Below are 15,099 nucleotides of genomic sequence, written 5' to 3' on the forward strand. Positions count from 1 at the left end.
CATTCGGCCGCTGCAGATCAGTGGAGAGAAGCCGGAGCTCCTCTCTGTCAAGCCAACATTCCTCACTCGAGGTCGAGTCAGCAGCCCAGCACGGGCCTTCCTCTCTGAGGTATCTGATCATGTCTGTTTGGATAACTTCTGGCTTTCACTTTATTGCACTCCTCCAAACTCTGCATGACATCTGAGCCTAACAAACCCACAGCTGCCTAAGGCAAAACTATGTAAACAGCCAAAAAGACAATGTGGGGCTGAAAAAAGACTTTATTTGGGAAGCTAATAAGATCCTGTATGTGAACCTTTGCTAACAGCAAGTGGCAAATCAAAATGTAAGAGCTACAAATAATGTTGGACCTTTAAGCTCACTGTTGTAGTCCTTTAGTATAGACAGTGGTTTGTAACAAGTGTGGGGGGGGAAATTCCAAGGTGAGTAAAGGGGGTAAACAATTTAAACAAAATGTCCTTTAAATAGTTGTTGTGTTGAAAATTGTGTATTTTTTGGATTCTCTAGATGGACAAAGAGCTCGGCTCAACTACCAGGTCCAAACCGACGTTCACAGGGAAGGTTCGTCTGTGTATTGCTCGCTACAGGTACGTATCACACACAACTATTATTTTTTGCAGACATAATTCAAATGAGATGAGGAGATGTTTACACAATGAAACTTGTTTTACCTTAGATATATTCATTCAATCATGTATCTTCTTGACATAATGCGGGGATACATCACTTATTTTTGTTTACCTCTCTTAACATCAATGAATTGACCATAAAATAACTCACATGTTAGCCATATAATAACCAGTGTGATAATACATATCACACAAACTGTGAAGTAAGACACTAACTTATTCCCCACCCATTCACAGTGTTTTATTTACAACACTTTACACACAGGTAAAACAAATAAGTTTAGTGGTTTCAGAGCGTCTTCAGAGTACAGTACGCTAAAATAAGAAAATCCCCGAACAGTTAAACATCCTACGAGAGGCTGATAATTAACCAGAGGGGTGGCCAAAAAACCATTACCTACATTACCTTTTAAAAGTGAAGTGGATGCTCAGTGTAGACAAGTCATGGCCAAATCTTGCTGGGATTATTTGCTTTCTCTCACAGAGCCTTAGGCTGTGGTCTTAAAGATGATTCAGTGTTTCTATCTCTACAGAAAATTACCTGTCAGCACAAAAAATAATTGGAATTCTCAGAGCACAAATATGTGAAACAGGGCCAGAGCTTTCAACCCACACTATCCTCAGCTCTCTCATATTTGTAAAAGAAAACTGAATTAATAGATTAAAAATAGAAACACACATCATATTTTAAAGCAGCACTCGGCAAAACAAATATTTATATTCTAAAATTGTAGTAGTTAACATTGAAAGACTCTTCTAAACATTTTGAAATATAACTCCTACAGTTAAAATGTTCATTTATTTTTTTCCGCTGTAGTTACAATCCTTATGACGGGCCTAATGAGCATCCTGAGGCAGAGCTCCCCCTGGTGGCAGGGAAGTACCTCTATGTTTACGGGACAATGGATGAGGATGGCTTTTACGAAGGTCTGACCTGTCTTGGTATTTCATCTTTTGTTCTTCATACCACCAGAATGCCAAAATTCTGCTGTCTCTTTCTCAGGAGAGCTGCTGGACGGACAGCGGGGACTCGTCCCATCCAACTTTGTGGAGTCTGTCGCAGATGAGGATTCAGCCTTTGTCAAACACAGGGACACAGTGGCTAAAGAACCTGGCTACCTCAACCACAGTAGCCTGGGGGCTCAGAGACTAAAAGTCGGCACAGGAGCGGGAACGAGCATAAGCCGACTGCTGTCTGACAGACTAGACTGTTTAAGCACCAGCAGCTTGGGCATGGACCTCCTGGGCTCCTCTAGCAATGGGACAGGAACCTTGGATGTCAACATTGACGAGGTCGGTGAAGACATTGTGCCTTATCCCCGCCGCATCAACCTGATTAAACAACTGGCCAAGAGTTTGATTCTTAGTTGGGATCCTCCTGTGGTCCCGCCGGGCTGGGGCTCCATCAGTGGCTACAATGTCTTGGTGGATAAGGAGTTGCGCATGAGTGTCCCCTACGGGGGCAGGACAAAGTCTCTTCTTGAAAAGCTCAATCTGGAAACCAACACGTACCGTATCTCGGTGCAGGCCATCACTGAGCGGGGCCCGTCGGACGAGCTGCGCTGCACTCTGCTCGTTGGAAAGGACGTGGTGGTGGCACCTTACTACCTGCGGGTGGACAACATCACGCAGGTCTCTGCTGAGCTCTCTTGGATGCCAAGCAGCAGCAACTACAGCCACACCATCTTCCTCAATGGTGCAGAGTACGACATGGTCAAGGCGGGGGGCTATAAGTACAAGTTCTTCAACCTGAAGTCCATGACAGTTTACAAGGTGAAGGTTGTGGCGCAGCCGCATCAGGTGCCTTGGCAGCTTACCCTAGATCAAAGGGACAAGAAGGAGATCTCTGTGGAGTTCTGCACTCAGCCTGCAGGTCAGCCTCCAAAACAATACTCACATTAACACTTCAGTAAACAACCCTAATGCAGATAGATATACTGGGATATTTTAAGCCTAGCTAGCACGATTTTAGCATTGCCATTGTCTATTGATTGTTTGTTTGGGCCACTGATTTGTTCAAGGCAGAAATATTGCAAATATGCACACATACAGAGCATATCCTTGGTAAAGATATGAGGTTTTCTTATGACTCCGATAAAACCCATCACGTTTTCACTATTGTTTACTCTCTGCACAACTATTTGATTCATTGCCATGACATGTGGTAGTCATTCATATCACCCTCAGGATGAATTCCAATAACTAGTTGTATTGGTTATCCCCTGCTTTGTCCAACACTTCAGTTTATGACCAACTCTAAGGACATTTCTATCAGCCTATCAGCTCTACCTTTCGTTTTGTTCCAATTAGCAAATGATAGCATGCGATTAAAGAAAAATAAGATGGAGAGCATGATTGACATTATACCTGCTCTCTTTAATACACAGCAGGGTTTTTTCAAATGTAAAGCAACAACTACTTTAATCTCTCTTTAATACCTGGCCCTTTAGAAGCAAAATGCTTCCAGACTGTATCAAAGGCTTAATTTTGTTGGTGTCGGTATGTACGAATGGTGTGAAAGGTGTATTTATGATAAAAGGGTAACATTGCTCCCCCCCGATAATTTGATTGTTGTTCTTGTAGTCCAATATTCGGTTTCAAAGTCATCTGATATTTCAAAATGAAAGCCGTCTGATAATTTACATCCAACACAGCAATCTTTTTATTTACTCAGCCAAACGCTTCAAGCTTATTACATTTACAAACCTGACAAACATCTCAGCCATTTTCATTTTTCCCCAGCCACTTTTAGATTGCCCTCAAGGATTTGTGTGTGTACTAATGCGATAAGACACACGCATGGTAGATAAACAAAAAAAGGAAAGCGCAATGAGAAACATGGAAGACGAATTTGCTGAATGGAGCTTTAATGCAGACTGAAAACAGTGCCTCTCGAAGCCAAATTAGTGTAAATAGTGAGCTTAGATCTTTGGGATTTCTTCTCCCATGAGGCACAGTGATGCTTTGCTGTTGCCAGCTCTAGCTTGGGTCTCACAGCCTGACAGTGTAGCTAAATAAACTCATTAAAAGTGTCTCCACAGCAAGCTACATGTATTGTTCTGTTTTATTTGTGGAAAAACTAAAGCTACAGTGTAGATAGCCATTGTTGGTTCAGAAAAAATAAGATTCAGATATGTCATATTGTTGCTTTGTATTTGACTTTGCTTTATTCAACATAAATAGAAGACCAAAAAGCCTGAAAGGGACTGAAAGAATGGGAGGACAAAGAGGTATTGAGAGAGAAAGAGGGGAGAGAGGGGAGAGAGGGAGGCTGAAGATTGAATTGACACTGTCTGTTGGCAGCTGATGAGCCTACATGCTGAGAGTTCATTAAATGATCTATCTATTGAACATGTTAATTAGAGGCGTCTGAAATAGTATCAGAATCGTTGACGTGGGACTGCTGTCAACAAGGAGGACATTGTCTGGAGGCTTTCACATTGAGCATGTATGACTTCTTAGGTTACAACATGTTTTATAAATATTAGTGATAGTCAAAAAAACTCAGTGCCTACCGTTTGTGTCCAGAATGAATGAAAGTATAATCACTGAAATATGCATCACTTCACTCATTTCTGTTCTCAGAAAAGCTTGTTGTTTGTGACAGGCGTGGTTTAATAATGACAAGAGGAAATGAAATCTCCAAACAACCACTGCTGCTGTTCCAATATTGTGTGTGTGTATGTGTGTGTGTTTGTTGTCTGCTGACAGCCAGTGTAGAAATGTGATTAAGAATGTGTTGATGGAGATTCTCAGACACACAAACAGCTGCACGTTGGGGTTCAGAGATACTGCTGACTGCATCTGCTCACTCTTTCTCACTGTTTGACTGCAGGGGGGCAGCAGCACTGCACAGATGGGTATATTGTTTAGTATGCAGTCAGCACTGACAGATTGTGGAAATAGCAAACTGTTTAAAAATAAAAAAAAGTAAAGCTCCATAGAATATTGTCAGCGATAATCTGGCTACAGGATATTGCTGTACATACATTGATGGCATCATGTTAGTAAACGTGGCTCTTTCCAACACTGTAACCCCTGTACCCAATACGCATATGAATGAATCACATTATCCATACCATAAACATGCAGAGACGAGCCTCCAGAATCCTTCTACAAATAAGTATTTGAATATAATAAACATTCAGCTGTCAGCTGGCTCGATGTAACATAGCACATATATATCATACCAATCATCATCAGTAAAATCAAGAATGCCTTTTGAACAATTTATAATGAATGTTTTTAATACAATTCTTGGTATTACTATGAGTTTAGGCTTTAAACGGTGCTAGATGTGAGAACCCATATATGAGAATGGCCTTATTTCTGACTTTGGGAAGTTCACAGTACAGAGGTCAGTACGTTCTTTTTTTGGATCATGGCAGTGATGGTTGTTGTGCTGTCTTTCTTTCTCTACTTACCCAGTGTGTGTGTTGTGCTCCCCAGGGCCCCCTCTTGCTCCCCAGGAGGTGCAGGTCCAGTGTGGTCAGACGCCTGGGATCCTGCAGGTCAGATGGAAGCCGCCACCTCTGACGTCTTCAGGAACCTCCAACGGGGCCAGTGTGCTCGGCTATGCTGTATGCACAAAGGGACAAAAGGTACCGAGCGTCAGAACAAGACCTTTTCTCTAAATCCTGCCATAGAGTTCTTAAAAAAAGGTAGCCTTTGCTTTTCTGAATGGTGCCTTCTATGAGTAGTGTTCTGTTGCCATCTCCTGGTGAAATTATATAATGCTGAAATCCCCCCAGGGTCCAGCGTCACCTAAGATATCACTTTAAAAAAGAGAGCTGTAACAGGCTCCATGATGATGTGTCAGTGAGACACTCTTTCACAGGGAGCTTTTGTTTGTGTGTGTGCAAAAATGTGTCTATCAACCATGATAGTGTCCAGGTACATTTTAAACCGAAATCAGCGAAGTGCAAATTTACAGTTTTTTGAGATGCAGCTTTTTTTAACTATCAGGTATTTCTCTTAAGCCAACATGTATGAGAGCTAGAAAAGCATGTAGTTTGTATGATGGAAGGGTAACACAGTAAGTGCTTCTGCATGCTAAATTCTGAAATGCCCTTTGATAATCTGGTTCTCTTTATGAATACAGATAGCAGAAGTCCTATACCCCACAGCTGACTATGTGACTGTGGAGTTGAACAGGATTCAGGGTCTGGAGGCCAGGGAAATCATTGTAAGGACGTTATCCACACAGGGAGAGTCACAGGACTCGCCCGTGGCCGTCATCCCAAACAATCTCTTGGGCTCACCACGCCTCTCCCACCGGACCACTGCGCCGTCCCATCCTATGTCCCACCCACAGTCCCATCCTCCTTACCCATCAACATACCCCCCAAATCATCCTCAGCCCCAGGTGCATCCTTTGCCTCGAGCCCAGCCCCACACTCTGCCCCACACACAGCCGCACACGCAGCCCGTCTGCCAACCCCCTCCTCATTTCCCGCACCACCCCATGCCCAAGTCCAAACCGTTAGTAAGTGCCAGAGAGCAAGAAACCAAAGAGCATGAGGTGGGAATGCGGACAGCCCCGCCCTGGGAGCGAGCCCCCTCTCCGCTGCCCCCCATGCGGGGACCCAACCTGCAGCCGCCTCACTTCCAGCCACGGCGATCGCCCTCTCCTCAGAGGATCCTGCCACAGCCTCAGGGAGCCCCCATCCCCAACACCATCGCCAAGGCCATGGCAAGGGAAGCTGCCCAGAGAGTGTTTGCCGAGGGCAACCGGGTGCGTAGGGCTTTCATTATATCAATTGTAGCAGTGGATATTGATAAAGTGTTCATATCAACATGTGATAGAAATAAGCCAAGATTTTTGCTTCGTTATGTAACAATGCTTATTTCCCCTATTTCTTCCATTCTGAACATAAAGGGACCACAGCCTGAATTTCATTGTACAATAACCATGATCCTAAAAAGTATTGCTTTAATTTTCTTTTGAAAGAAATATGGAGCTATATTAGAAAAAGAAAATCGAAAAGAAAAAATGTGGATGACCAAATGTTTTTCACTTAAATTGAGGGAAAAAAAGGATTGAAGGAAGGTAACAATACTTAATAATTGTTTTGAATCAAAATAACATCTCTGTTATCAGGTTGAGAAAAGGAATATCTTTAGTGAGCGAGGCAACGCTTTGCATCCAGTCAACTCTGATGAGGAGGAGGATGGCTACGACTCTCCTCATGCGAGGAGAAGAGGAGCATCCGTGGATGAATTCCTCAGAGGATCAGAGTTGGGAAGACAGGTACTTTGTGTTTAGACAATGTGTATCGCTTTCTTTTAAGAACAAAGCAATCGGTACGTAGTAATTAAATCAATTCACATCTCATCATATCAAATGAAAGCCCATCTTAATGAGTGTTCCTGCATCTGTATAACATTAAAGGTGGGGTAGGTCATTTTGGAGAAACCAGCTGGAGTGCGCTAGAATTTGAAAATACACAGCCGGAAAAAATCTGCCACTTCCTTACAGAGCCCCTCCTCCAACACACACGAACGCGCACATGAGGGCACGAGATAAGTTTGTGCACAGATGGAAGGCTAACAGGCGGGCAGGCCATCCAGTTATTTTAGCTGGGCCGGCTACAATGATTGGTCGTGCTTTTTACAGTACTACGGCTTCCACAGATGACATTTTTTAATGGATTTTTTGTCAAAGCACTTACTGTAAGATATTTATTGCTATCGGGATGTTGAGAGCATTCCATGAAATATCACAAAAAGTTTATCTCGCACCGGTTTCTCAAACTTACCTACCCCATCTTTAACGTGATCTTATCTAAAAATGTGATGAAAAATGTAATTGCACTTTCAGTGCAAATTGTGTAGCTATACATGAGTTTTCAACAGCACACCACATTCAGAATTTGATAATCGCAGTAGACATTTATCAGTATTATAGATAAAGGGAATTAAGTGGGTTTGCCAGCCAATAAGAGTGTGATGTCGTCCAAGTCTTAAGGTGACATCATTGGTTGTAGACACTTTCTTTATCTACTTAGTAATGGTGACTTTTGTCAAATAGTCCACCAAACTAAAATGATAACATTTAAAAGTTAAACTTGTTACTTAATATTCTCCTTTTAAACTCTATTAACTTCTCTCTTTCATTTTCCCATCAGCCCCACCATCAACACTACAGCCACAGCGAGGAGTACCACACGGAGAGCAGCCGGGGCTCTGACCTGTCCGACATCATGGAGGAGGACGAGGAGGACCTTTACTCTGAGATGCAACTGGAAGAGGGCCGTAGGCGGAGTATAAACTCTCACAACACTCTTAAGGTACAAACTGCAGACCTTCTCTCTGTAGTGGCAAGGGGGAGGACGTGGGGGAGACAGGGCTTTAGGGAGGGAGAGGGTCTTTCCACCTGCAGAAGTGCTCTCTCTCACAGGCTCTACTACCAGGCCCGTCGTGGCTTTGCCCGGTACCCCCCCCACCCACCAGCCTGCTCCTACACCCCGCACCTCCATCACTGCCGATCAAGGCTAAGCTCATGGGAATGGCTCCTTATACATAGCTGTACCGCATGATCAGGGGGAAAGCTTAATAAAGCATAATATTGAGTTATGGTTTGCATCTTTAAGCTCTTCAAACGGCAGCAAAGGTTCCAAGTGTCAGATGTTAGAATGTGATTCTGAAGTGCACATTTTAACATACTTTACTGTATCGAAGGGTCACTGCATATCAAGTGCATATGGGAATCTCATTTAAGTGAGTACTTAAATGGAAATATTCACGTTTGTTTATGTTCGTAATGTTCTAATGTTTAATTTTTGTATTGTCGATGGAAATGTTCACATTATCTGTACATGAGCCTGTCTTCATTTGGTTTGTCAGTTAGTACGCGTCATATGTATGCCATCATGTTAAGAAACTCAGTCTCTGTATTTTAGTAGAATCACGAAGCCAATACAAAATCATCGCAGATTTTGTTTTGTCTCGGTTATTTTGAGTTAAATCTGTACAATTATGTATTTACTCTTTAAATACACTAATGCCGCATCTCTTATTTCATCTCCATCTAATTGTTATACTGTGGCACATTATCCACCCCTTATACTTCTATCATAGACCATTATTGTTTTAAAACATGTATAGTGACTATATAATAATACACATTTTTCATTAGATATTGTTAAAAAAATAGTCACTTATTAATTGTCAAATTAACTTCTGCAGTTTTTTTCTGTGAGTACATTGAAGTATGTTTCACTTTATTCTAAATGGTATCATCATGTAGCTTATTCTCCCACTCAGCTGTATGTCGTTATCAGTTTCCTTTTTGGAAGATGTATTAATTCATTTCATCATCATAGTGTTTTCACTTATCCCTCACCCGTGAGTCACTTTCTATTTTGATGAATATTTCTAATTACTCACAAGCAAAATTCCCTTTTTTACACATTAACTTCCAGGCCTCGCTCAGATTATCAGTTTTATTATTTTTACTTCTCCACATTTGAGCCCACACAGATTCCTGTTCAGAGCATGCCATTTTCCTCCTCACGGAATGAGACTGCATGTTTTACTACATTGCCACAATTAACTAATTCTGTCTTTATTTTGTCTTTTCCCCCCCATTTGTTCTATTCACATACTGTGTTGTTTCCTGCCTGTTCTAAAACCTCCGAAAAAACTTTTCAACCCTCCTCCCAAAAATCTAAACTGAACGTTTTTGAATTGAACTAACTGAACTGTGAAATTGTGGAACTTTGCTCCTGGTCACGACTGAAGGCGTATTACAAGCGCCAGGACTTAGCCGAGGAGAGGGACTGCTGGGACCTCCAGAGGGAGGTGGTGAAGCAGAAGTCGCTCCGCAGCAAGCGCCTCCACAGCATCCCCGAGGTGGCGGAGGAAGAGTCCGACTGCGTGGACAGCATGGGCCAGCGCCGTTACGAAGAGGGCAGGCGGCCAGGGACGCCACATACTCAGCGCAGGATGTACCCCCAGGACCCCCACATGAACAACCATCAGAACAAGAACTCCCGCCACCTGCAGCGGCAGCGCTCCTCGCCTCGCTTCACCGACGGTCGCTACGGCTACAGCGCAGACGACCGCGGCTTGGTACGACCCAACCGCCAGAACACCAAGAGTCCTGACAGCGGTTTGGACTGCGGCAGTGAGGAAGAAGGCTCTCTGGGCCGAGGGTATCGAGGGTACTACACTCATGGGAGCCCAATGCGGGGGCCCATACAGATCATACACTGCGAAGGCCCGGTAGAAAGGCGTGCGCTGGCCATGGGTCGCAAAAGAACTCTGACTCGCCAGTGCAGTGTAGAGGACGAGTTCGCTGACATCCCAGCGACTACAGCCAAGTCGGTGCACAGGGGGGACTTTAGGAGCAGGGAGCACTTTGGGCCCAGTCAGGAGGTTGGGCCCAGAAACTACTCCAGGGAGGGGGCCCTGAGCGAGGGCAGGCTGGACGAGCTGGACAGGGTTTATTACAGCCCCCACAGGGAGGCTAGGGCCCATTCTTTGTCCAGGCTCAACAGGGACCAGCCGCTGGTGTGTGATTCAGACTTTCTGCTGTACTTTCATCAGCAAGCTGCCGCCATTCTGTTTTCTTAATGTTGTCTGTTTTTCTTTATGATGACCCCCTTTTCTTTTCTTTCATTTTCCGTTTTTTGTTTTTCATTTTTATGACACATTATCACATGTTCATGGTTGGTCCGACTTGATGTTTTATTTTGTATGTGTTACTTTGCTTGTACTCAGAATGTCAGGTGGATTTTAAAGTAGAGTTTTCAATTACCTAAAGGCCATTTACCTACGTTTTGACTTCTCATGTCTTTGAGGGGAAAGGTTTCATGTAAAGGAAAGTGCTGCTCCCGTCTCTTCTTCCCCTGCCTTCTCTCTGGCAGCTGCCGGCTTCATTTGTTTATCTCCATGACTCGGCCTCTGCTGCTGTATCGCACCACTTTGTGCTTGAAGCTCCATTTCAGCATCTCCTGCCTCTCATTGCTTCATATTCATATTTAGGCCAGATCAAGACTTCTGCAGCCTGCGGAGATTCATTTAGCCATCGACCCATACTCATCATCTCTTGCTTGCCTCTTTCACATGTTTCAGCAAAAACAAACTTGTTCATCATCACTTCTCATATTAAATGTTTTGATTTTGTAGCATACATCACTCCAGGCTAACGTTATAATGGCTTTCTCCATCTAACTACATATGTATCCATCATTTCACTCCTTTTCTTCTCATCCACTCTTTCTCTTTAATCATCAATCGTGCCGCCATTTGCTTTCTTTTCTCATCAAGGAGCTGACATGCACAGAACAAAACAAACCAAACAAATGGTCTTTAGCTAACCATCTGACCCTTTCTGACCCCCAGTCCATGTTGTTGTGTTGGGGGTTGATTTGATTTACTTGTTTTGATGGTCTGTGGGGTTTCCTTATTGTTTCAGTTTTACTATTATTTTGCTGCCCTAAGGACAAATGGAAGTCACAACATTTGCTCTTATGGTTTTTATCTGTTGTTTTAACAGGATTGTGGGATTCTGTAAATACCTTTTTTATAAAGTGATCTAATCTTCAAAATGCAGGCGGTTCGTTGTTCTAACATCTCGTCTTTTGTTTTTCACTCTAAAGATCATTGGGAACTCTTCATCACATGGAAACTCTGATCGCCTGGACCACTCAGGAAGGAGGGCGGTTCACATCGGCAACCCCCCTCAACAGCGGCAAATCCCATCCATTGGTTAGTGACGTCACCACATGAGGAGAAGCGTCATCCCACCTGCAGGGCCACTGATGTTTGTGCTATTTATACCATGTGTTTCCCTTACCCATGTGAGCCGAGCTGTACATCTCTCCCATAGAGCTTAACTGTCACGTAGACCTTTGATTTGTGGGGTGAATGCACACCCTGTAGCTGTCCATCCTCACAAGCTGGAATCGCCAAATGTTCACATGCAGTTCTGCAGGAAAGTCTTCCCAGATACACTCCCTATGCCTGTGTTTACTGTGGGTTAACATGTTTACATGACCAACCAATTTGACCTCCCAGCATTGCTGTTTTACACCCAGTGACTCCAGAGTGAAACCTGTTGCCTTGTGCACCCCCCCACCTCAGGGCAACCCCATCATCCTACTGTCTCAGCATGAGTGAATGAGCCATGGGGTAGAGCAGAGTGTGTGTGCTGACCGTAACGTTGTGATTGGTGTCTTCTGTAGAGATCACCATGGACAGTAACAGTGAGGGGAGTGAGGGGAACCTCTCACCCATCAAGGAGGATGTTAACTATGGCAGTGTAGCTCGGCGCAGGATATGGCGGTCTTTGTCCTCAGAGGATCAATATGGTATGTGGTGCAGCTGACTCTGACAATTCACCTTGACAATGCCAGAAAAGGCCAAGAGTCGTTTTTTGAACACATGCAGTGATATGGTGGCCTTTGTTCTGTGCTGAACAGTTAGCCTCTTTGTATAGCTTAGCTTAGCTATGCTGAATAAAGCATGAATAAAGCTGACGGGGTAAACCAAGACTGGCTCCTTTCCCGCTTTTTGGAGAATGAAAATCCCTTCCCTGTATGTACTCCTACACCTTCAATCCCGAGAATCCCCCACTCACTCCGACTCTTCCCGTTCACCCTCCATATGCAGGTCACTCACCCACCCCACAGTAACTTACCCCGACCTCCTCTTCCTTAGCTTTTTTGCCTCCTCTTCTTTTCCTTCTCCTCCCTCCTTCATGAGCCAGTAGCCCGTTTGCTTTAATTTTGCATGAGCCGTTTACAATACAGTGAGAAGGAAAGACTGAAACACATTTCACATCTTCAAAAAGTCACCTTTCAGTTGCTTAGTTAGTATTGGTTGCAATACCTCTGAGCCATCATCCAGACTTACAATCTGCCATTGAAACATTTAACATGGTGATCCAAGGGAAGCATGGGGAACTGATATCAGGTTCATCCCTTCCCCCTCACTGATATCTGCGATGCCAGGAACTGCTAGGGCAATTGATGTGTTATCTCCTTTGGGAACGTGCCTCCTTTGTCCTTTTTTCGCTGCACATTGTTTCCAGATGTGGCCTCAAAGCATGCCTGTAACACCTGCATTTGATATAGGAATGCTCTCCTCATCGTGTCCAATCCCAGGAAAGCATGCATGTTAATTAGCCTCTGTGAGATAAGGCAGTGAAACAGCAATGAACAATAGTGCAGTGTTACTCGTGTCCTGGTGTGCACAGTCAGTTCAGTTTCCCTTGCAACCTGAAATCTGCTTGACATGTGTTTCCCGTCTGTGCTGTGCTGTGCTGTGCTCCCACCGTGCTGTGATGTTTAGAGACTGTCACGCCAGCTAGCAGAGATGTGTGAACGAAGAACCCCACCATGTGCCACGGTTGCACCGAGCCTTTTTCTGTAAAAGCACCCTTTTGCTTTCAGTGCGGGAACCCGACAGGAATATGGTTTCCAAAGTAAAAGAAATTAAAACAAAAAGCAAGATTTTCGGCTCTTTTTTCACACATGCATCTCATCGCCCTCTCCCCTGTCAGCTCTAACAAAGAGACATCTTCTGCTCTCATTGCCTCTACAGCCAGCGTGGCTGTATAAGGCTGGTAGTAGCAGCAGAGGCCTCCTCTATGTTTCAGACGGCTATGGCGGGCGGCGAACCGGGCGGGGACGGCGCTCCCCGGAATACTACGAGGAGTCGGAGCCGGACGAGATGACGCGTGTGTTCGTGGCTCTGTTCGACTACGACCCCATGTCCATGTCTCCCAACCCTGACGCTGCTGACGAGGAGCTTCCATTCAAGGAGGGCCAGATCATCAAGGTGCCGTTCTTAGACACTACAAAGACCTATAGACGGATTTGTTTCATGCATAGCAAAGAAATAAAATGATGCTAGATTTCTTGTCTCTTTAAATCCTCTATGCCCAAATGTTGTCTTAGCGAAGTGCCTTTTCTAATCCTTGTTTTACATGTTATCTGTTTCTGGCATGCCTTTCTTCCCCTGACACTTTGTTGTTCCTTTAGGTCTTTGGGCACAAAGACACGGATGGTTTCTACAGGGCGGAGGTCCGGGACCGAGTTGGTCTGATCCCTTGTAACATGGTCTCTGAGATCCAAACAGAGGATTATGATATGATAGACCAGCTCCTTAAACAGGGCTTCCTGCCACTCAACACTCCTGTGGAGAAGTTAGGTGAGATGTTTTCCTTCTGCAGCGTCTTGCATTCTTCTGTTTTTTACTTTGCCTTTATACCCTCCCTGACTTCCAACTTCTGAACTGTCTTTTACTGACACATTTATCCTTTCCTTTGCTCTTATTCTTTTCTGCTTTCTTGTAAAGTGAACTGTGACCGTTTCAAAGATGGCCGCTCAATAAATCGCAGGTCCAGAAAGTCCAAGCGAGGTCTGTGTCCAGTGAGATGCTCTTCTGCTCTTTACTTTACTGCTCCTTTCCTACTTCTCACCATCTTTTTTCATCTATTGACTGCTTCAAACTAATCTCTAATATATATTTTGTAACTAGGTTTACCATAACTAAAAACATGAGTGTAGTTTAGCTTGCAAGCCAGATTATGACATTTCAAAGCTATCATGTTTCATCACAGCTCATCACATCCTTCAGGAAAGATGACCTGTTATTTCCACTGATTTACTGTTTTTCTGTTTATCATCACTTGTTCTCTAAATAGAGAGGAACAGGCGGAGTGGCCGGCAGCATCCGATGTCCACACGAAGAATGGTGGCTCTGTACGACTACGACCCCCGGGAGAGCTCCCCTAACGTTGATGTAGAGGTACTGCCCTCCTGTGGCTCCAGATATTCACTTTGTCTGAATCATTCTCTGTCACCACCATCATGTAAACTGATGCATAAAGCAGTCGAAGCACAAAGATGAGGATGTTCAATGTTTTGTTTAATGATTTCACTACTTAAAGTCACTTTGGGAGATAAGCATATTCACTGTGTCGCCAAGCTAGATCAGATTGATGCTAGTCTTGTGTCTGTCAGGTAAATATGAAGCTATAGCCAGAGAATGGTTGGCTTAGCTTAGCACTAAGGAAATAAGCAGGGTGAAACTTCTAGACTGGCTCTGATGAAATGTTTAAATATACAGTATCTGCCTCTGTATTCTGATACTAGCAAAGAACTGAAATTGGCATGTTATACCTAATTCGTGTTCAAGTTCTTATTTTGAGACGGTTGCACACAGAGCCATTATTAAACTTCCATGTAGTACACGGTGTACACTATGTACTTTCTTTAGTGTGAGTTCTGTAATTACTGTTCTGCAATTATAGGAAGTAAGAATCGTATCATTTGACTTCTTCTTCTTCTTCTATTTAATTGCAAGCCAAACTGCCGAAACACTGGCCGTTTCTCAATCGCGAGGATGCTTGCTTGGTAGCACATGTCTTCTGAGTCACTTGCTTCAGAAGCTAGGCAAGAAGCCTTCCTGGCGTTCGGAAAATTAAGAGTGGAACAGGCTAGCAAGTGTGCAGGTGTG

At 43.9% G+C, this 15,099-nt stretch overlaps 1 protein-coding gene across 1 annotated transcript in view; it reads left to right on the plus strand.

Annotated features, from left to right (window-relative positions):
• Positions 1-15,099, plus strand: part of rimbp2b (RIMS binding protein 2b) — an 89,212-nt gene that overhangs the window by 65,579 nt on the left and 8,534 nt on the right. The window contains 15 exon segments of the mRNA XM_079686393.1: positions 1-109; positions 509-588; positions 1,448-1,557; positions 1,634-2,503; positions 5,080-5,231; positions 5,732-6,364; positions 6,731-6,880; positions 7,758-7,919; positions 9,373-10,143; positions 11,235-11,343; positions 11,820-11,945; positions 13,235-13,416; positions 13,620-13,788; positions 13,936-13,998; positions 14,285-14,388. The exon segment at positions 1-109 is cut by the window's left edge and continues 40 nt beyond it. Of these exon segments, the coding sequence (XP_079542519.1) occupies positions 1-109; positions 509-588; positions 1,448-1,557; positions 1,634-2,503; positions 5,080-5,231; positions 5,732-6,364; positions 6,731-6,880; positions 7,758-7,919; positions 9,373-10,143; positions 11,235-11,343; positions 11,820-11,945; positions 13,235-13,416; positions 13,620-13,788; positions 13,936-13,998; positions 14,285-14,388 (3,790 nt within the window).

Source organism: Notothenia rossii (assembly GCF_949606895.1).
Source record: "Notothenia rossii genome assembly, chromosome: 6".
Taxonomy (NCBI): domain Eukaryota; kingdom Metazoa; phylum Chordata; class Actinopteri; order Perciformes; family Nototheniidae; genus Notothenia; species Notothenia rossii.